The following is a 20,811-nucleotide window of genomic DNA, read 5'->3' as shown; positions in this document are numbered from 1 at the left end:
ACTCGGTCCTTTCTCTGGTGTTGAGATTTTGAACCAGGTTCCTTTGACATTTTATTTTTTTATGTGGTGCCCTCTAGTTCCCAGAAGCTCTACTCTCTGGAGCTGCTCAGCCCCTAGAGTGATGTTGGGGGTTGCAGGGGTGTGGTGCTGGTGCCTGGGGGGAGGAAAGAGCTGTTTCTTGTTTCCCGCTGTTATGCCTGTCTCCACTGCCAGAACCAGGAGCCAAACACACAGGTGTACACCTCTATGCTTTGTGTTTTTAGCTGTCATAGGTGGGGCTTCCCTCTGGCTGGCCTGACGCCAGGGCAGCGGCTGCCGGTTTGCAAGCCAGGTGCAGGTTAGCCAGGAGGAAGACACAGCAGGCTGCATATCACGGTGGGGGGCCTTGGAGTTGCGTAGCCGGCCAGGGGGATGGGGTGCCTGAAGATTAAGTTCTCAACCTGCTGGGCAGAGCACACCCAATTTTGTATACTTGTCCTTTCTCCTTAGCAGTAAGCTCTGTGCAATCCTTGCCCCTTAGCAGTCCTCTCACTGTTACGAAGTCTCTCAGACTGCCCATGCAGATCAGCCGGATATGAATTCCTATTTTCCACAAGCAGCTGGAATCTCCATCTCTCCTGATATTCTGCCTGTCTTAACTTTCCAACCCCACTAATCACCAGAGCACCATGCAATGTAGGTTCGTGCTCCCAGAGCAGATCTACAGGGCTAGGTATTCAGCAGTCCCAGGCCTCCACTCCCTCCCCACTCTGTTTCTCTTCCTCCTGCCAGTGAGCTGCGGTAGGGAAAGGGCTTGGGTCCCACTGGGTCACAGCTTTGGTATGTTACCCTGTTTCATGAGGTCTGCTCTTTTCTCCGGGTGTATGCAGTCTGGTGCAGCCTTCTTTCCTGTTGCTCTTTTTGGATTAGTTGTATTAATTATATTTTCATATTATATGTGGTTTTAGGAGAAGGTCTCTGTCTCACCTCTCATGCTGCCATCTTTAATCCAATCTCCTAATCATTAAATTCTTACAAGTACATTGTTCAATGATTCTCAATGTTAAAAAAGGTTTTAAATTTTCTGATTATATCTCTCTGGGTACTGCCTTCTTTCAAAGTTTAGGCACCAAAGATACACTGCAAGTAATTCCACTCCTAGGAATTTACTCAAAGAAAACAAAATCCCCTATTTGAAAAGATTATATGCACTCTTTGTAATAGCCAAGGTATAGAAGCAACCTAAGTGTCCATCTAGATAAATGGATAAAGAAGATGTTGTATATGTATACAATGGAATATTATTCAGCCATAAAAAGAAAAGAAATCCTGCCATTTGCAACAACATGGATGGATCCAGAGAGTATTATGCTCAGTGAGATAAGCCAGATAGAGAAAGAAAAATAGCACATGATTTCACTTATTTGTGGAATATAACAACAAAGCAAAACAGCAGCAGACTCATAATGAGAAGTGACTAGTGGTTACCAAGGAGGAGGGTTTGAAGGAGGTGGGGGTTGGGGGGAGGGGGATAAAAGGGCACAATAATTCACAATCACAATATAAGTTGAACTACTGTGATATACATTTGAAACCAACATAACAGTGTATATTAACTATACTTCAATAAAAATTTTAAAAATTAAAAAAAGATACACTGCAAATGTTTTTTCTGTTACTAAAGTGTATTAGAATAGTGAAAGACAACTGGTAAAATCAGTATCTTTAATTTACCTTCTTTGAGCCATAAAATCGTTAACAAAAAAGGTATACTACATCATAAAATTGGGGCAGATAACAAAATTAAAATTAAGTGGTCAGACCTCAATAATAAATGAAATACAAATTTAAAACTTTTCATCAATCAGGTTTAAAAATAATATACACTCCCCAAGATCTTAATGGGTGTCACTGTTCTAAATCATAATAACTCATATAACAATGATCTTGATAACAACGTGTTATTAGTATATCCATTTTAAAGATAAGGAAATTAAGACACTGAGAACTTAAAAAACTTTCCAGGTCCCTTCATCAGTACAGGGCAGAGCAGGGCTACAAAAGCAAGGTCAGAGAGCAAAAGTTCCAACCCTCTGATCACAAGGTTGGTTCTGGCAACACCCTACCTTGAGGTGTGGTCTCAAAGTTGCCTCATTAACATAACAAAAGACCACTTTATAGATCTCCTCACTTAGGAAATCCCAAGGTTTTTAGGAGCTTTGTGCCAGAAACAGGGACAAGGACAACATATATATTTATTATAAATCACAGTATCACAGGATTTCACTTTAATCTGAAGCTATGCCTATGTCCTGGTCATTTTGGACTTCTTGTTATGGGAATCGATTGACATAGAGGAAAAAGTGGTTTCTGTACTGGTATCACTAAGTGACCTTGATTACGAGGGGCTAGGTTGCCGCTACACACTAAGGTCAGGAAGGGATATGCCTGGAACCCAGGAGAGTCACTAGTGCACCTAGGTGCTTCCATGTCCACTGGTAACTGAGCAGGCAACTGCTACCAACAAAGGTTTGTTGATGAGGCTGGCCTGGAAATGAAGGTCCTGATGACTCTATCAAGCAAGCAATCTAGACCTGCTCCAGTGATGGCCAAGGGAAGGGACATCTAGAAGGCACAGTAGGAGGAAAAGCTATCAGTTACGGCCTCACACCAGTTACAACAATGTGGACTATGGCTTCTGCCACTAACCCTCATATACTGAGATTATACCTAGCCACCACCCTGAATGAGATGTTACAGACTGGACTTTATGTGTACAGATCCAAGCAGCATATGGAGTGGTTGAGGAAATCATATACTTGTGCCAGCCTTGCATCCTCTTGGCCCTTCTTTTTACTCCAATTGCTGCTGCAGATGTCAGCTGTCTGCAGGTGTGACAGGACAATACAATACTTACTTCAGCTGTACAGCACATCACTTGCTTTCTGCCTTGGCTTCCTTCCTCCATGCGAGATGCCTATAAGAGCAGTCAGCAATTCTGAGGCATGCCCATACCTGGAAGTGCAAGGGAATTTAAGTGCATAAGGCAACTCATGACCAGAGAGAAGAGGAGCTAGTGGATATTCACTTTTTCCATGTCTGGAGCAAAAATTCTGTGTACGTATCACAAGGCCTCCTCGGGTCTCTAGTGGAATTAAACCCATTACTCTCAGAAGCCAATAGCACATACTCAATAGGTTTTCCCTCTATCCCCGTTTCACTCTTTCCAGTCTCCCACTCAATCTTCTTAAACTGTCTGCATACAAGCTTTTCTCTCAGGCTGTTTTGGGGTACCCTAGGCTCACACAAGGTCCAAATGAGAGAGTATTTGTGAATATGCTTTAAAAATTAAAACCTATGTATTACTGTAAATCAGCTCTAAAAAGCATGATTTTCCTCCCACAGCACTTGATTTTACTCTGCCTTCGCAGATCAAACTGTCACCCAACTGTTTCAAGACGGAGATACACAGCCTGGGGTAGCTTTACTTTATTGAGCAATAGTGTTATTTCATTTTCAACTTCATGACCTTATGAGGTAGCAGGCATTACTATCTCCATGCTATAGATGAGGAAACAGAGGCCAGATATTCCAGCTGTTAAGCTAGAACTAGGATTCTATCTAGCCCATGCTAGACCTCCAAAGCCCATGCTCTAAACCATTTTACTTCTGTTACTTGGCATGGCCTCCCCTCTGTCTTCTCACTGTGCAGTGGCCCCAATCTTGCCATACCTAACACACCTTGCCCTTCCATGTTCTTGTTCTTCTCTGTCAGCCCTGTGATTTTCAGAGTCTAGATCAAATTCCATCTCCCTGGGCAGAACTGCTTCCCCAACAGCTTGCCTATATCACTTTCCTGAATCTCATATTTTTTACCACACTGCTATTACTTTCTGCTGCATTTATCACTGGAGTTGGTGCTGACAAGAGCTTAGGTATTAAGTTGTATAAATAATGAGCAAATAGTAATTGTTGAATGCACAGCTGTCAGAGTATGTATCCCTTAACCACAGGGCTTACCTTTGTTTTACTGAATGTTGTAGTCTCAGCACATAGGACAATGCCTGGCTCATCAGACACTCTTGGTGAATGATTAAGTGAATGAACATGTATCTGTTTCTTCATGAAACTGTAAATTCTTACAAAGTAAAGAGTCTACAATGTCCAGCAAATGTTTGAGTCAAGGTACTATTAAGAATGAGAAACTACTTAATGATTAATAGAAGATTTATTTAACTTAAGACATACAATCATCATTGCCAGACTTAATATGAGATATTAAATGTTCGATCCAATTTTCCTTCCTGGATAAGTTTTTCTTTCCTATCCTGTATAGACAGAAAAAGAAGTACTTTAAAAAAAATACATTCTGACCATGTTCATTACAGTATTATTTACAGCCAAGTTTTTACAGTATTTACAGTATTATGACAGCCAAGATAAGGAAACAACCTAAGTGTCTATCAATGGGTGAACGGATAAAGATATGCTATATATTTACAACAGAATACTATTCAATCATAACAAACAATGAACACTTGCCATTTCATAGATACAAGCTCATTGATACACATAACAGACTGGTGGTAGCTAAAGAGGGTCATGGGTGGTGAAAATGTGGGGGTCAAAAGGTACAAACTTCCAGTTATAAAATAAGTAAGTCATGGGGATGTAATGTGATGTATAGCACGGTGGCCATAGGTAACAATATTATATATATATATTGCACATTTGAAAGTTGCTGAGAAAATCTTAAAAGCCCTTATCACAAAAAAGGAAACCTTTTTTTATAACTATGTATGGTGTCAGATGTTAACTAGACTTATTTGTGGTGATTATTTTGCAATATACACACACACAAAAAAAAAGTTGCTGGAAAAAAATAAAAACAATGGATTCTAACACAACATACAGTACAACTCTGAAAAACATGACTGAAACCCTTCAAACCTTATTCCAGTTCCCCATTATCTAAAGCCTCAGGAGTATAGGTGAAGAAGAAGTAGTTTAAATAAATAAAGGGACAGTGAGAAATCACTCCTATTGAAAAACCTTATGCACATTTTAGTAAGTAGAATTACATTAACCCACTAAAAAATATACATTAAAAGCAGAATGTAAACACTTTCTGGGTAATTGTGGTCTACCTTTCTGTTAAGCAGATAATTTATCAGATAATCAAAATATGTGAGCTTTAACAGGAGAGTGCATTGGCTGATTTAAGGCAGAGCTAGATGACTGAGTTCCAGTCTAGACGGCAACATGAGGCCTGTAGGCTGAGGCTGGGGGTCTTGTTCCAGAGTGGTCGAGCCATTATAGATAAGGCAGGCTTTCTCTGCAATCATATACCCAGGCCTCTGATGGCTGGGATTCCCACCAAGCTGCTTTGCTTTTCTGTTGTTACCGTATGTGACCAACATAACTAGAATTCATGTAAAAGGGGAACACACTGACATATATTATGCTAATAACCCAATAAATAGCTTTTTTAAAACAAGTGAACTAAGAAAACTCAAGTCAAAAGTCTGCAAAGATAATATCTAAAGGTAAATCAGAATAGGAAAGTTTAACTTTTGCACATCTTCTAATGTGAAAGAGAAATTTACATTTTAAAGTTACTTCTGTATTCTCTTGCTTTAATATTCACAGTATAATTTCCTTATGTCATCTAAAGCACACAGGAAAAGGCTCATGAACTAAGGTAAAGTCTGAGGCATTTAAACTGACTAATTTATTACTTTAAATTGCAGAGCAGCAATTAAATTAAATCTGAAAGGTCCAGAGACTACCGTGACTTTTAACAAGGTATAGTTCCATATGAACTAAAATGATAAAGCAATAAAACCAAACACATAATTGAAACTTTCTGTTTTAACTCTTGCTGAAAAGGAATAAAGATAAAAAAGAGAGGAAATGAAGGAAGAGTAGGGGGCCACGATGGCAGAGCACTGGTGGCAATCATCAAGAGAAAGAGCTGCAGGCAGCCCAGAGGGAACCTATCCCACAAATACTAAGCACCGGGTCCTAATACTTACTCTTTCAGTTTTGAAAACGTAATACCAGAAGAAGAGGGGCCCAATTCCAAACAGAGCTCCTAAGAGCGAGGTCTTGGGAGTAGGTCTGAAATTAGGATAGACATTTGCTGATCTTGCGTAGGTCCAACGAAGCAAGGCAGGATCTTCCTAAAATTAATGAAAACAGAAAGTTACAGGCTCTTAACCAAAGCCACACTGAGATTATTTCATCAGGACTTCGGTGTGGGAACACAGGAGATGCCTTCTGTTCTTTACTACAATTAAGGGTATACCCTGAATATTCCTGAAGAGCTTCAGGGAAGATCTTTCATTTCTAGTATTATTCAATAATCCTCTGATAATCTTGCTCAAATCCCTCAGAATTTAAAAGACTCTTATAGCACCTTCAGCTTTATTTATTTAAGATTTAAGAATTCTAATCTTTTTAAGCTGTCAGAGAAGCCACCTTTTCTCTTTGATCATTGTTATCTTTTTCTGGATTGTTTTTAGCTTCATTGTCCTTCTTGAAGTATGACCAACAGAACCATATAGTATTACTGATGAAGACAGACCTCATATACTCTATCATGCTTTATATTTGTTTCCAGAACGCTTGCTACTTCTACCACTATACTGGTCTTTCCAGGCTACAAATAAGCTGCAGGACGGGGAAGACTGAGGTATGCTAACTCTGAACTTTAGGTTTTTTAAGTGGACTTGGCTGATATTTTAGGAGCAAAATTACTCTTTTTCACCCTATTAAAACAGCTTTGTGGAAAGGACAGGGTTATTGTTAATGAAAAACAGATTGTCTTGGTTAAGAAAAAAGTAATTGTCCATTTTAATATATTTATAATAGAATAACTATGTAAGAATAGCAAATCTACCCCAAACACATAATTTGAATTAGCTAAATCCCCAAATGATTTTAGAAAGTTATTTGCTCTAATTAACTGATAGATAAAAATAAGCAAATGAAATCAACTTTAAAACTTTAATACAAATAAGCTGTAAGGAGAATATTCAAGTCCTAACCAACACCACATCATTATTGGTAGGACTAGAATAGTTCAACTGGATCTTCCACAGTAACATTTTAAACCAAACTGTTTGCAGAAAAGGTAAAGGTGAAGACACAAGATATAAGTTAAAGGGGATGTTTGAGCTCAATGCCTGAAAGTATAAATACATCTATTCTTCTACCTATCCCTTCTGTTACTGATGTATTTGAAGAATTCCCATGATAGAATTCTCAACCTGCCAGTCACCTTTCTATCCTTTGTTATCTGCCGGATTTTTCTTCCAAGAAGACATTTCATTTCACAAAAATATCAGTGTCTCCATGACTATAGTTCATTGAGCCTGGTACTGTCAGTTAAGAGAGTTTCCAAAACACACATCACAGGAGACAGTTCTTTACCACCACTCCACGCCAAAAAGACTATTGGCAGCATCTGACATGAGCACTCCTTCTTGAAAGGTCTTCACTTGACCGCCAGGGAACATACCTGCTTGGTTTTCCTAACACCCCAGTCATTGCCTCTTAGTCTCTTTTGTTCTCTTCTTCCTTGTCTCCCCAGTCTCTTACTATAGGACCTCAGACCTTGTTGGTCTTTCCTATCTACATTCACTCCCTTGATGATCTCCTCTAGTCATATGGCTTTAAATATCCACCTATAGGCTGGTGGCTCCCAAAATTATACCTCCAGCCTTAGACCTCTACCTTGAACTCCAGACATAACATCCAACTACCTGCTCAACACTGTCATGTCGTATAACAGGCATGTCAAATGTGATGTATCTGAAACTGATTTCCCAATATTCCACTCCACCTCCATCCCTGCTCCTTTAGCATTCTTCTGTATTTTGGTAAAATGCAACTTCATTTCGACTGCTTGGGTCAAAAACCTTGGTGTTATCCTTAACCCCTCTCTTTCTCTACACCCCACATCCAATCTATGAGCAAACTTGATTGGTTCTACTTTGAATACATACTCAGAACTGACCACTTCTTTCCATTTCCACTGACCCCACTCTGGTAGCCACCATCAACTAAGAGATTAAATTACAGTAAAAGCCTCCTAAATAGTGTCCCTGCAGTTGCTCCCCCATTGTCTCTTTTCAACTATGCAGCCAGAGAGATGTTCTTAAAATGTTAAGTCCAGATTATGGGACTTCCTACTCAGTGAAAGTCCTTACAATGACCTACAAGGCCTGGTGTACTCCAGTCCCAGGTACTTTTCTGACCTCATCTCTTGCCATATCATTCTCTAGTTGGTCTCTTCACTATCTGGGGAATTAAGAGGGCACATTCCTGTCTAAGGACCCTTGCACTCCTATCTAAGGCCCCTTCACCCAAAATGCTACTTTCCATGAGAGCTGTATGACTAGCTCCCTTGCCTCACTTCTTTCACTTAACTAAAATGTCACCTTCCGTGTGAGGCCTTTCCTGGGCCGATCTAAAATGACAGGTGCTCTTCCTTCCTACTATATTTGCCTAATCCTCTTCCTTGCTTTACTTTTCTTATCACTTATCACTATCCAACATGCTAAGTGACTTAGATATTTTAATTTGTTTGTTATTTGTCTCTCCCACTGGAAAGAAAACTATGAGGACAGGGGTCTTTGCTTGCTTCATTCTTCACTGTTACTTCAGCATCTAAAACACCCTGAGCAATCACTCAGTCACTGAATCAATCATTCTTAAAGATCAGGCAAAGAATTTCCATGTATTGATCAAGAATGACCAAGAGCTAGACACTCAATTAACAGAACCAATGACACAGGATTTTATATGACAAAATTTAAACCTCCCTGAAATTCACAGAACTGGAAAAGAGAAAATGGGGATTAAATCTCCACTCTGTCTAACTCAAGGCTTTATTCTTTTTTACTACATGATACTATCTGGCACATCAAAACCAATCATGTGAGTAAGTACGTAACAAACGTCTCTCTCCATATCTTCCTGTGAAAAAAGGTTCTGGTTGGAAGTGGTACAACCAACTGATTAAGCAAATGCTTTCAATTACACAGACCAAGTTCAAATTCTGCTCTATGACTTATTAAGGGAGTATTACTCTATGACCTACTTATTTTTCCTATGTTGTCTCATCTGTAAAATGGGGATAGTAATAAAGCATAACTCTCTGGATAGTTGTGATATTTGACTATGTTCAGAAAGGATTTAGATAGTACCTAAACGTGGTAAATTTCCTTCTATCCTCACAACTTCTAAAATTTCCTGCAGAACACCAATGCAACTGTTAGGAAAAATCTTTTTTAAAGAAGTAACACATTTGACATATTTAAAGAGCTCTGGAGCTTTTGTACAGAAAATTATCTAAAAACACACTGGTTAAATAATAATAGCTATCAGTTTACTTGGCATATACAATGGGCCAGGAATATCACACAGACTACCTCATTTAACTTCACAGCAACTTTTAAAAACCATGGGTACTGGCATCTTACTACACTGAGACACTGACCCTAATGGGGTATGGCGGGAGACTCGATAATATGGGTGAATGTAGTAACCACACTGGTTTTCATATGAAACCTTCATAAGAATGTATATCAATGATACCTTAATAAAACAACAACAACAAAAAAGAAAAAACCATGGGTACTACCATTCCCATATGTGAACATCAAAAAACTAAGGTTCAGAGGGCTAGGGCAAATTACAAGGTCATAAAGTTTGCGAGTATGTGGTGCCTTGGTGTCTAATTCCAAAACCCAAAGCTTCAACAAGCTGCAGGGTCTTTTAAAAGACATGAACTGAAGATGCACTATATTCCCATCAAGAGGGGGCAATATTTGCAATGAACTGTGAACTGAAAAGTGTAAACAGCTTTAAACACACACACACACATTTTCTGAACTCTCCTTACAAGCCAGGTGCTGTGCCGGCGGGTCACGTGCCTTATCTCATTAATCCTAGCAGCTTCCTAAAATAGGAAGTATTATATTATCCCCATTTTTCAGACAGGAAAACAGAGGCTAGGCAACAGAGATGAATCACTTTCTCAAGGCTGAAAGGGATCAAGGCAGTTCTCAAACCCTGAACCTGTCCTTCCTGATCACCAAGCTCTATGCCCAAGGTCAGAGGGCTAGTGAGTAGGTCTGCTCTCCGTGCCTGGAAGAGGCCAGTGCTAAGGCCCTGGTCGGGAACGGGGGCCGCCTGCTGCATGGTCCCCCTTGGCAGGGCTGGGCCGCCCAGCCGGAGGAGACCGCCCGGACTCCGGGCTTCAGTTCCCGCCCGGCCGGCTCCCCACTCACGATGAGCACTCGGCGGTTGGGGTCATTGTACTGAAGTAGGTACTCCCTTTTAAGCTGGGACCTTATGGCCAACCGCTCGGCTTGCGCCTTCCGGGCTTCTGAAGATACGTCGTATTCAGTTGGGTCGAGAGTAGTGGGCAAGGAGGCGAGGCGCGACGGCTTGTACTCGGGGAACGACATCTTGGCAGCCCGGCGCACCGACTGCGCCTGCGCAGCACCGCGGCCCGCCCCTGTATTCTGACCTTCATCCTGAGGAGGTGCGCTTGCGCGTTAACCGGACGTTGAGGGTGCTGTTTAGCCGGGAACTCGGGCTTCTTTCCTCACAGCCTTTGTTGCGCAGTCCTGGCCCGAATGGCGATCTGCGCTTGCGCAGTGTGGTTTCCAAGCATGCCCGTATTTCTCTCCCCAAACCCTGCGCCCCAGAGTCTAACGTTTGTTGCTTTTCCTTAGCTTCTTTATCTCTACTGACATCGCAGCCTATTATGTGAAGTTGAACTTTGTGGGATAGGCAGAGAAAGGAAGCGGAACTGACCATGGAATCCTGTTTTGTTGTGGGTTCAAACAAGCTTATGTGACCTTGGACAAATCGTTTAGTGTCTCATGTATTTGCTCTTTCTTATTCTGGCGATAATGATCACTGTTACCTCCACATAGCAAAATTAATGTGAGGATTAAAAAGGCGAATACATGCCAAAGTGCTTTGAAAAGCATAATTCCCTATCCAAAAAAAAAAAAGCTCTTCTGTACATTACCACAGTGGTTCCGTACAACATCAGTAAAAGCGTATTTTTCATAGCGCGAAATAATGTTTAATAGGAAAATGATGTTATAAGACAAATGCTGCCTGCCTGACTGCAGATGGTCAAGGAAAAAAATGAGTTATTCAATAAAGCTCATGAAGAAACAGTATCTTAGTTAAAATACCAAAACTTCTAACCAAAAATCCTTAGCACCCTTAAGATGCCAATAATTAAAAAACATACTTAGCGATATGAAATACACATAGGGACATTGTGTCTTACTGTGAAGGATGCTTTGGGGAGAAAAGAGAGGTAACCCCAAACAAACCTCCAGCCCTACTGTCCTCCCTCCCCCACTATCTCCAAGGGGAGAAAAGCCCCTTCAAGTTGCATGGAAGTGTCTTTGGGTACCAATCAGATATTACTCAGGGGAAAACATATAAATGATCTTTCCGTAAGTCAGGCAAGGAAAACTGGATCGAAAGAGAGCTTCAGCTTGGAAAAAATGTCTGGAGACATATAGGTATGTGGGGGAAATGGTTGCTAAGCAGAGACGGGACCTGGAAAGTGTTGGCATTTGAAGTGATGAGCAGCACTGCTGTCAAATTTATTCAACATTTTCATACTGTTTTAAAATATTTATTAAGCACCGACTGCGTGAAACATACAGCACACTAGTCAGTCTCAGTCAATCTTCCAGGCTTAGTTGGGAAAATGCAGATGAAATGATGGACAAGGATTTCCTCTTGGAGGAACTGACGATCAGGCAGTACAGAAAGAACAGGCAGAATGTGATAATTTTGCAAAGCAATTTAATGTCCAAATAAATACACAGCAAAATGGGCTCATGAGAATGCACGCTGAGGGAATGTAGAAAAAGACATCTGAAACACTCAATTTTAAAGGAAAAAAAGGAGTTGTGTTTTTTTTCGAAGGTGTTTCAAATATTAAGACAAAATGAAATGAAGGAGCAGGTTGTACATTCTAAAGACTACATTGATAATGTTTAAAAAAACTTTTGTTTATAAATTAGACACTGATCTAGGAAGAAGGGCATGTGAAAAGAGAAAGGAGTACAGTGAGTATAAGCCAGCTGACAAAGTTTAAAGAAAGACTTCTTAAGGTTAAGAGAGCAGGAAAGAGATAATGAACTTCATCATTTCGCTTTGGATGAATTAATGTGGTTATATGCATATTTGCTTGATTATCGTAAGGATCGTTTAAAGGGGTGTTAAAAATGTGGAATCCTAGGTTCTGTTCTGCTCTTAGACATTTAGAATTGATCTGGAAGGGGAACGTGGGAGTCTGTATTTTTTAGTTTCCGGAGGGGTTTCTTAAAATATTGTATGTTTGGGAAACACAGATGAGTCCAAGAGGTCCTCCTTTCTCTCTACCTTTTCCCAGAAAAGGCCTTCTTAGAGTGATTCTATTTAAGATGGAGACCTATATTTCACAGTGGGAGAAAGACTTAATTGGGACTTCAGTCTTGAAATAATGCAGTTATTATAAAAATGAATTTATCTTATGTTTAACACATTTTAGGTTACAATTACAATTGTGTGCTGATTCTGATGAATCAAGTGTTAATTTGTGGGTATGCTATTTTTATATCGTTTGTTTTACATCTCTGCATTTGACTTTTGCAGCAGGGTCATATTTGCAAAAGGCTTTATCCAGTTTTCCCAAGATCCTCTCTTAATCCATTGAAATTAACTTATTTCCATTTGAAACACTGAATGTCATTATCATTCTTATTGATCTTTCTCTTTTTCATTTGTTATCTGGTCCAACTCTGTGAGATACTCCTTTATTACTGACTTTACAAGTGGATCGTTCAGTTCATCAACATTGCTTTCATCAGTTTCATGAAATTCCCCATCTTTTGCAGGATTTGCAATAGATTTCTACTGTATTTGAGGGCTGAATATTTCCAAATGTAGGACCAAGACTTTGATAGGATGATTGTAGACACTAGGGTTCGATTGAACAATTTAAGTGGGGAGCAATTTCACAAGTGGTCACTTCATCAGTGAATATGTTATGTTTTGAAGACTTTTACTTCTCTAAGAAATCTAATAGAATGGATCAAAATTTATTGGGACATGGACTGCAAGGACTAAGTATATGTACCTGTATTTGGCTGGAAGAAGGGGGATGAAATAGTGAAGTAGAGGTGGGGCAGTCAGGCTGTATGAATGGGGCGGGGCTTCAAGGAACAGAGTATCTTCAGATGAATATACAAACTGCAAGTGGCAAATAAGTTCCAGCTTACAACAATATGAAGAGCATTCCTTCGCTTAATTGCACAGGATTATAGAAATATTTGTAAATAAACTTTTAACTTTGGGTTAAGAATAAACCCAATGCCCAGAGATTTAATTAATCAGTGATTAATAGCAGTTGACATTGAGTACTTTCCTTTATTATTATTTTTAAAAATCTTGTCCTAACATTGAATGTCAGGAAAGGGCTCCCTCCTTACATGAGCCCTCTCCAGTACCCTGGCAAAAACCCTGGAAATGTGTTTACATGGTCATCCTGTTTTTGTAAGATTAGAAAAAATAAGATATTTAAATCACAATTGCCTGAGACTGCTGTGTCTCTCCTCCCTGATTTGCATTCTATTAAATTTTCCTTCCTTTGGGTGGTATTACAGTGTCCTTAGACATTTTGGGAATCTGGCAAATGAAAGTTTGGGTTTAGTGGAATATAATTATTTGATTCACATCAATTCTGGATGGAGTTGAGATACTGCTAGCCATCCAGATGCAGGAGTGGCTTCCAGGCATGCCGCCACCAACGAGTGTGCCATGAAGATGCAGGATCAGCTTATATTGTGATATGAGCTTGTCCTTTGAATGCTGGCCCTGGAAATCTGTGGATAAAGGAGGAGAAACAAGGTTTGAAATACACAGAACCAGAAGCTAATTTGTAGAAAATTCTTCTAGTTACCATTGGAATTTTTTCTTAAAGAAACCCCCCACCAAACTATGTAAGCTTCAAGTCCCATTAAACCTGGATCTTCCTTTTTGTCAGTCCTATTAAGGCTGCAAAGCAGAGATACCAAGTGCTCTGTGAATTAATTTAATTGCAAGGAGATCCAGGAACATGGAGTAGCAAGGAAAGTCATCTCTCATTCAGTTTTGTAGCCTTCCTGGGAGGAAGCGTCCAACTTGTCTCCCAAAATTGAAATGAACAGTGGCTCCAAGGGAGAATAAAAAAATATTCTAGAGTTTCAACATCCCACTTAAGCTCAAATAACCACTTTCTCTTTGTTTACCCAGCATTGACTCTTCCTCCAAAAGAAGATATTCTTGAGTCAGTTTGACGCTATGCAGTGTAGGTTGCCTCAAAGCCCCACATTGGAGGTTGGCTTTCATTGACTCTAACTCACCTGTGGCTCTGCTGACCTGGCCACTGTTCAAATCAGTCCTGAGTAAGATTACGTGACTGTTTTTATTGAACAAGTACACCTAAATCACAGAAGTTTATCACATTTAGAAAAGACCCACATAAAACCACTTGTTTCAGAATTCGTAATGTATCTAGCAGGCACTTTGAGACTACACAGCCTGTCCATTACAAACATATGGCACTCTCTATGCATTTCCACTACAGCTTTATAAAAAGTCTTGCTGTTTTGGAGGGCAAATCGCTCCGTTTTCTTATAGTTCAAAATTATCTTAACTACTTTTGTTCCTCTTTTCCTTTTCAGACGAATTTTAGTATTAAGATGTCAAGTTCCATGAAAAAAAAAATCCACTGGGTCTTTGATTGGAATTGCACTAAATTTATAACTTGATTTGAGGAGAACAGACATTTTTATTATATTGCATCTTCCCATCCTTGATTGCTAGTGAGGTCTTTTATGTCCTTCAATCATGTTTTTTAACTTTCCCAGTAAAGAATTCTGGCCTCTTTTATTAGATTAATTCCTGCTACATTATAGATTTCATTGTATTGTTTATTTTTCCTATTACATTTTCTATATGGTTATTGCTGGTGTATAGTAATATTACTGATTTTTGTTTATTGATCTTAGAACCAATATCCTGGTTGAACTTTTTGTTAGTCCTGTTAGCTTTTTACCCATTTTTTGGATTGTTGTATGTAGTCAGTCATATGTTGTGCAAACAGCAGTCTTGCCTTTTCTTTTCCAAGTCTTATACTTCCTTTTTTCTATCTCTTACTGCATTAGCTAGGATCTTTAGTACAGTAATAGTGGAAATAGAGGGTCTCCTATCCCATTCCCAGGTTTAATAGGAAATCTGTTAGTCCACTATTAAATACATTTGTTGTAGGGTTTGGTAGAAGCCCTTTATCAAATTAAGAAAATTCCCTTAAATTCCTTGCCTGAAGTTTTTTAAAATCATGAATGAGTGATAATAGATCAAATGCTATTTGTACATTTTCTTGGATCTATTCTCATATGGTTTTCTCTGTTAATCTGTTGAAAAGAGAACTTTGGTTGGTTTTTCTGATATGGAGTCATTTTGGATTCTGAAATAAACTCTACTTCATGACCATGATATGTTTTTTAATACACTGATGAATTAAATGTATTAGCATTTTATTTAGAATTTTACCATTTATGCACATACATGAATTGGCTGTATAATTTTCTTTTTCTTATTTTGTTCTTCTCTAGTTTTGGTACATATTTATATGAAATAAGTTAAGTAGATTTCCTTTTTTATTTTTTTTAAACTCTCCAAAACCTTTGCACAAGACAGGAACTTTTTTCCTTGAAGGCTTGGTAAATTATCTTATAAAACTTTCTGGATCTTCCATCTTTTTTTAGGGGAGACTTTGGCTATCGATTCAATTTATGAAATGACTATTCAGGTTTTCTGTCTCTTCTGGAATCAGTTTTGGTAATATACATTTTCTAAAATATTTTGTTTTAAATTTGTTGCCATAGAGTTCCTAATCTTGTTTTCAGATTTTTAAAATCAACACTGACTTTATAACTATGATCCACTTTTTGCTTATAATATTGCTTATTTATTGCACCTTTCTCCCTTCATCCATCTTGCAAGAGGTTTGTCTGCTTTGTCTTTCCAGAGAACTCATTTTTTAATTTTCTTGATCATTGCTAACCAATAATTTTCCTCTTATATTTATTTCTTCTATTTTCCTTGAGATTACCCAAATATTCTTTTTCCAGCTTCTTAAGCAGAGTGCTCATCTCATTCATATATGTTTTCATGCTTTATATAAATTTTTTATGCATATAACTCTGTGTATTTTATTCTAGCTAAATCTCCACAAGTTTTTATTAGTATTTTCATTGTCATGTAGTTCTTAGCATTTCATAATTTCCATTATTTTTTCCTTAACTCATGAGTTATTTAGAAATGCATTTTTCACTATCCAAAAGGTTTTTGTTTTTTCTGTCTTTTTATTGTTAATTCCTAATTTAATTGCATTGTTCTTATTGGATAACTTTATATGCTATTAGTTCTTTTTGCTGAAACTCTCTTTGGGACTGTGTGTGTGGTCAGTGTTTCATTTGGTAAGTTTGATTTTTAACAAACCATTTTCTGGAAATTTAACATACATATAGGAAAATGTACACATCACATGTATGCTGTTTAGTGGGTTATTACAAAGTGAGCAAACCCTTGTAATCATACATAGTCATTTTTATAATAGTTCCATTTGAGCTTATAAAGAATGTATACTCTGTAGTAATAGAGTGCAAGGTTAGATAAAGCTTGTCAACCATGTGAAGATTGGACCTCTCATATGCTTATTCACCTTTGTCTATATGAGCTATTTCCACTGTAGAGGCGTATTGTATTTTTCCAATGCTATTATGGTTTGTTCCATTCTCCTTGAGCAAAATTAGAATACACAGGGTGAATTGAAGGTGATACAGAGACATTTTAATGCATGCATCTGAGAAATGTTTTTACCAAAAGTCAAAACAACTTATACATAATGGTTTGCTCATTCTATCCATTTAGTGTGCTGTATACAAAGCAACCAGGAAAAAAAGATTTCTGCTTAAAATATACAGTACACTTAGAAACATATCTGTCATGTAGACATATCCAAAAGCTTATGAATATTGCATCTTGCATTCCTCTTCTTCAGAGACAATCTTTTCCTCCTAGTCTTAGCATTTATCTGTTCTTATTGCTAAAGTCACTTATGTAAACACATATTTGTATTTGAAAGGAACAATAAGTTTCCTACACAGTGTAAGGTGACATTTTCTTGCAAGTTGTCCGTTTAACATAAAAGAGAGTTAATCCTCTTAGCTGAGGCTATGTCATGATTTCTTTGGGATACAGTGCTGCCCTATCATCATCTTTTGCTTGTGAGCAATAGCCTCCTAGTTGGTTTTGTTACGTCCATCCACACTTGCCACACCACCATTTCTTTTCCATACCACAGATAGAGTGACATTGTTGTAGCACTCATAATTTAACCCTTACATGACTTCAGGAGCCCGTGAGGTATGCTCCCTGCCTCTTCAGCTCCACTTGGCTCCGTGCTCACATCACTGTCTATGCTCCAGCCACACTGCCCTCTTCAGTTCCTTCCTACCACAGGGCTTTTGCACTTACTCTTTACTTTACTTTAAATATTAGACACTATACTCCTTTTCTTCTTTAAGAACTCACTCAATTCTACCCTCTTAACTAACCAACAAGGTCAAATCCCTCTATGACTCTATCACCTTTCATATCATTATAGACCTCTCCTTTGTAACACTAATTACAATCCTAATTTCACATTTTTTAGTATCAGTTTATCCCTACCGTAATCTCCACGAGAATGTAGCTCCTTTGAAGAGCAGGACCACACCAGTCTTGGCTCACCCTACATCCCAGCACCAGCACAGTGCCTGGCCCATCATAGCAGTGGTGACAGACTAAATGACCAGTTGCCTTTCTTCACTTCAAGGTTAGTATATTAACCAAATGTGCCCATGCCCCTCTTGCTGACTCTGCTTTCGTCCCGTGCTCACCTCCAGGCCATACTCCACACTCATGACCCTTTCCTGCCTCTCCAATTTAAAGTTCAAGTCCAAAAGCATTGTTCAGGAATGTAGATTTTTGCTGACGATTTTGTGTGGTTAAGAGGAAGGGGTAAATCACAAAGCAAATGCCCTAACAATACCCTTTTACCATCTCTGCTTTTCCCCTAGTCCTTAGTGTCTGTAGTAGCTGGAGCTGTCTCATCCTTCTTCTTTTCCCTTCGTGCCTGTTCTGCTCTGGGAGCCTCTCCAGCCAAGCTGCCTCCTCCTCCACCTGCATCTAAGTCTATACTCAACAAACAAAAGGCAGCCATAGGCCAAGCCACAACCTAAGGTATGTAGCTTATAGGGCCATGCGCATTTAAAAAATTTGGAGCAGAAAGTGTCCTTTTCTTCATCTTATACTTTGCTTGATGAAATTCTTCCCTCCATCAGTGCCATCTTATGCCTTCCCTTGCTGTCTGTGGCCAACTGAAATCTTATATCCATCAGAGTCCACTTCAAATGCACAGATTTCTGAAAACTTTTCCATAGAACCCATAAGTCAAGGTGATTTTTCTCTCCCCTAAAAATGCATATTACTTCTTTTTCTTTTTTTCACAGTTTTTAAAAAAATTTTATTTTGGTATCATTAATCTACAATTACATGAAGGACATTATGTTTACTAGGCTCCCCCCTTCACCAAGTTCCCCCCACATCCCTGTTCACAGTCACTGTCCATCAACATAGTAAATGCTGTAAAATCACTACTTGTCTTCTCTGTGTTGCACAGCCCTCCCCGTGCCCCCCCCACACTATACATGCTAATTGTAATGCCCCCTTTCTTTTTTTCCCACCCTTATCCCTCTCTTCCCACCCATCCTCCCCAGTACCTTTCCCTTTGGTAACTGTTAGTCCATTCTTGGGTTCTGTGCTTCTGCTGCTGTTTTGTTCCTTCAGTTTTCTTTTGTTCTTATACTCCACATATGAGTGAAATCATTTGGTACTTGTCTTTCTCTGCCTGGCTTATTTCACTGAGCATAATACCCTCTAGCTCCATCCATGTTGTTGTGAATGGTAGGATTTGTTTTTTTCTTATGGCTGAGTAATATTCCATTGTGTATATGTACCACATCTTCTTTATCCATTCATCTACTGATGGACACTTAGGTTGCTTCCATATCTTGGCTATTGTAAATAGTGCAGCGATAAACATAGGGGTGCATCTCTCTTTTTCAAACTGGAGTGCTGCATTCTTGGGGTAAATTCCTAGGAGTGGAATTCCTGGGTCAAATGGTATTTCTATTTTGAGCATTTTGAGGAACCTCCATACTGCTTTCCACAATGGTTGAACTAATTTACATTCCCACCAGCAGTGTAGGAGGGTTCCCCTTTCCCCACAACCTTGCCAACATTTGTTGTTGTTTGGCTTTTGGATGGTAGCTATCCTTACTGGTGTGAGATGATATCTCACTGTGGTTTTATTTAATTTGCATTTCTCTGATGACAAGCGATGTGGAGCATCTTTTCATGTGTCTGTTGACCATCTGAATTTCTTCTTTAGAGAACTGTCTATTCAGCTCCTCTACCCATTTTTTAATTGGATTATTTGCTTTTTGTTTGTTGAGGTGTGTGAGCTCTTTATATATTTTGGATGTCAACCCTTTATCGGATCTGTCATTTTCGAATATATTCTCCCATACTGTAGGATACCTTTTTGTTCTACTGATGGTGTCCTTTGCTGTACAGAAGCTTTTCAGCTTGATATAGTCCCATTTGTTCATTTTTGCATTTGTTTCCCTTGCCCAAGGAGATAGGTTCAAGAAGAGGTCACTCATGTTTATGTCTAAGAGATTTTTGCCTATGTTTTTTTATAATACTTTTATGGTTTCATGGACTTACATTCAAGTCTTTGATCCATTTCGAATTTACTTTTGTGTATGGGGTTAGACAGTGATCCAGTTTCATTCTCTTACATGTAGCTGCCCAGTTTTGCCAGCACCATCTGTTGAAGAGACTGTCATTTCCCCATTGTATGTCCATGGCCCCTTTATTGAATATTAGTTGACGATATATGTTTGGGTTAATGTTTGGAGTCTCTATTCTATTCCATTGGTCTGTGGCTCTGTTCTTGTGCCAGTACCAAATTGTCTTGATTACTGTGGCTTTGTAGTAGAGCTTGAAGTTGGGGAGTGAGATCCCCCCCACTTTATTCTTCCTTCTCAGGATTGCTTTAGCTATTCGGGGTCTTTGGTGTTTCCATATGAATTTTTTTTTTTAGATAATTATTTTTTATTGAAGTGTAGTTGACACACAGTATTACATTAGTTTCAGGTGTACAACACAGTGATTCAACATTTATATACATGATAATTCTAGGTACCAGCTATCACCATACCAAGTTGTTACAATATTTTGACAATATTCCTTATGCTATACATTACATCCCAGTTACTTATTTATTTTACAATTGGAAGTGTGTATATATATATATTTTGTGAGGGCATCTCTCATATTTATTGATCAAATGGTTGTTAACAACAATAAAATTCTGTATAGAGGAGTCAATGCTCAATGCACAATAATTAATCCACCCCAAGCCTAATTTTCATCAGTCTCCAATCTTCTGAAGCATAATGAACAAGTTCTTACATGGAGAACAAATTCTTACATAGTGAATAAGTTACATGGTGAACATTACAAGGGCAGTCATCACAGAAGCTCTCAGTTTTGCTCATGCATTATGAACTATAAACAGTCAGTTCAAATATGAATACTCATTTGATTTTTATACTTGATTTATATGTGGATACCACATTTCTCTCT

General features: G+C 38.7%; 1 protein-coding gene across 1 annotated transcript; it reads right to left on the bottom strand.

Moving 5' to 3' along the window:
* Positions 1–4,188: 4,188 nt before the first annotated feature.
* Positions 4,189–10,499, bottom strand: NDUFB4 (NADH:ubiquinone oxidoreductase subunit B4). Its single transcript, XM_036883349.2, has 3 exons — positions 10,278–10,499; positions 6,015–6,161; positions 4,189–4,307 (listed from the first exon to the last, which is right to left on the bottom strand). Exons 1-3 carry the CDS (start codon positions 10,455–10,457, stop codon positions 4,245–4,247), a joined length of 390 nt encoding a protein of 129 aa, XP_036739244.2. The 5' UTR covers positions 10,458–10,499; the 3' UTR covers positions 4,189–4,244.
* Positions 10,500–20,811: the final 10,312 nt, after the last annotated feature.

Source organism: Manis pentadactyla, chromosome 1 (assembly GCF_030020395.1).
Source record: "Manis pentadactyla isolate mManPen7 chromosome 1, mManPen7.hap1, whole genome shotgun sequence".
NCBI classification, from domain to species: Eukaryota; Metazoa; Chordata; class Mammalia; order Pholidota; family Manidae; genus Manis; species Manis pentadactyla.
The sequence above is the reverse complement of the archived record's forward strand: the minus strand, read 5'-3'. Positions and strand labels throughout refer to the sequence as shown.

Bases quoted from the DNA above. Each gene is read 5' to 3' on its own strand.
- NDUFB4 (XM_036883349.2), bottom strand. From the start codon at position 10,457: ATGTCGTTCCCCGAGTACAAGCCGTCGCGCCTCGCCTCCTTGCCCACT. The intron at 6,162-10,277 runs GTGAGTGGGGAG...CATTAATTTTAG, and splicing joins CCAACCGCCGAGTGCTCATC to GAAGATCCTGCCTTGCTTCG. The intron at 4,308-6,014 runs GTAAGTATTAGG...CTGTCTATACAG, and splicing joins ACGTTTTCAAAACTGAAAGA to GATAGGAAAGAAAAACTTAT.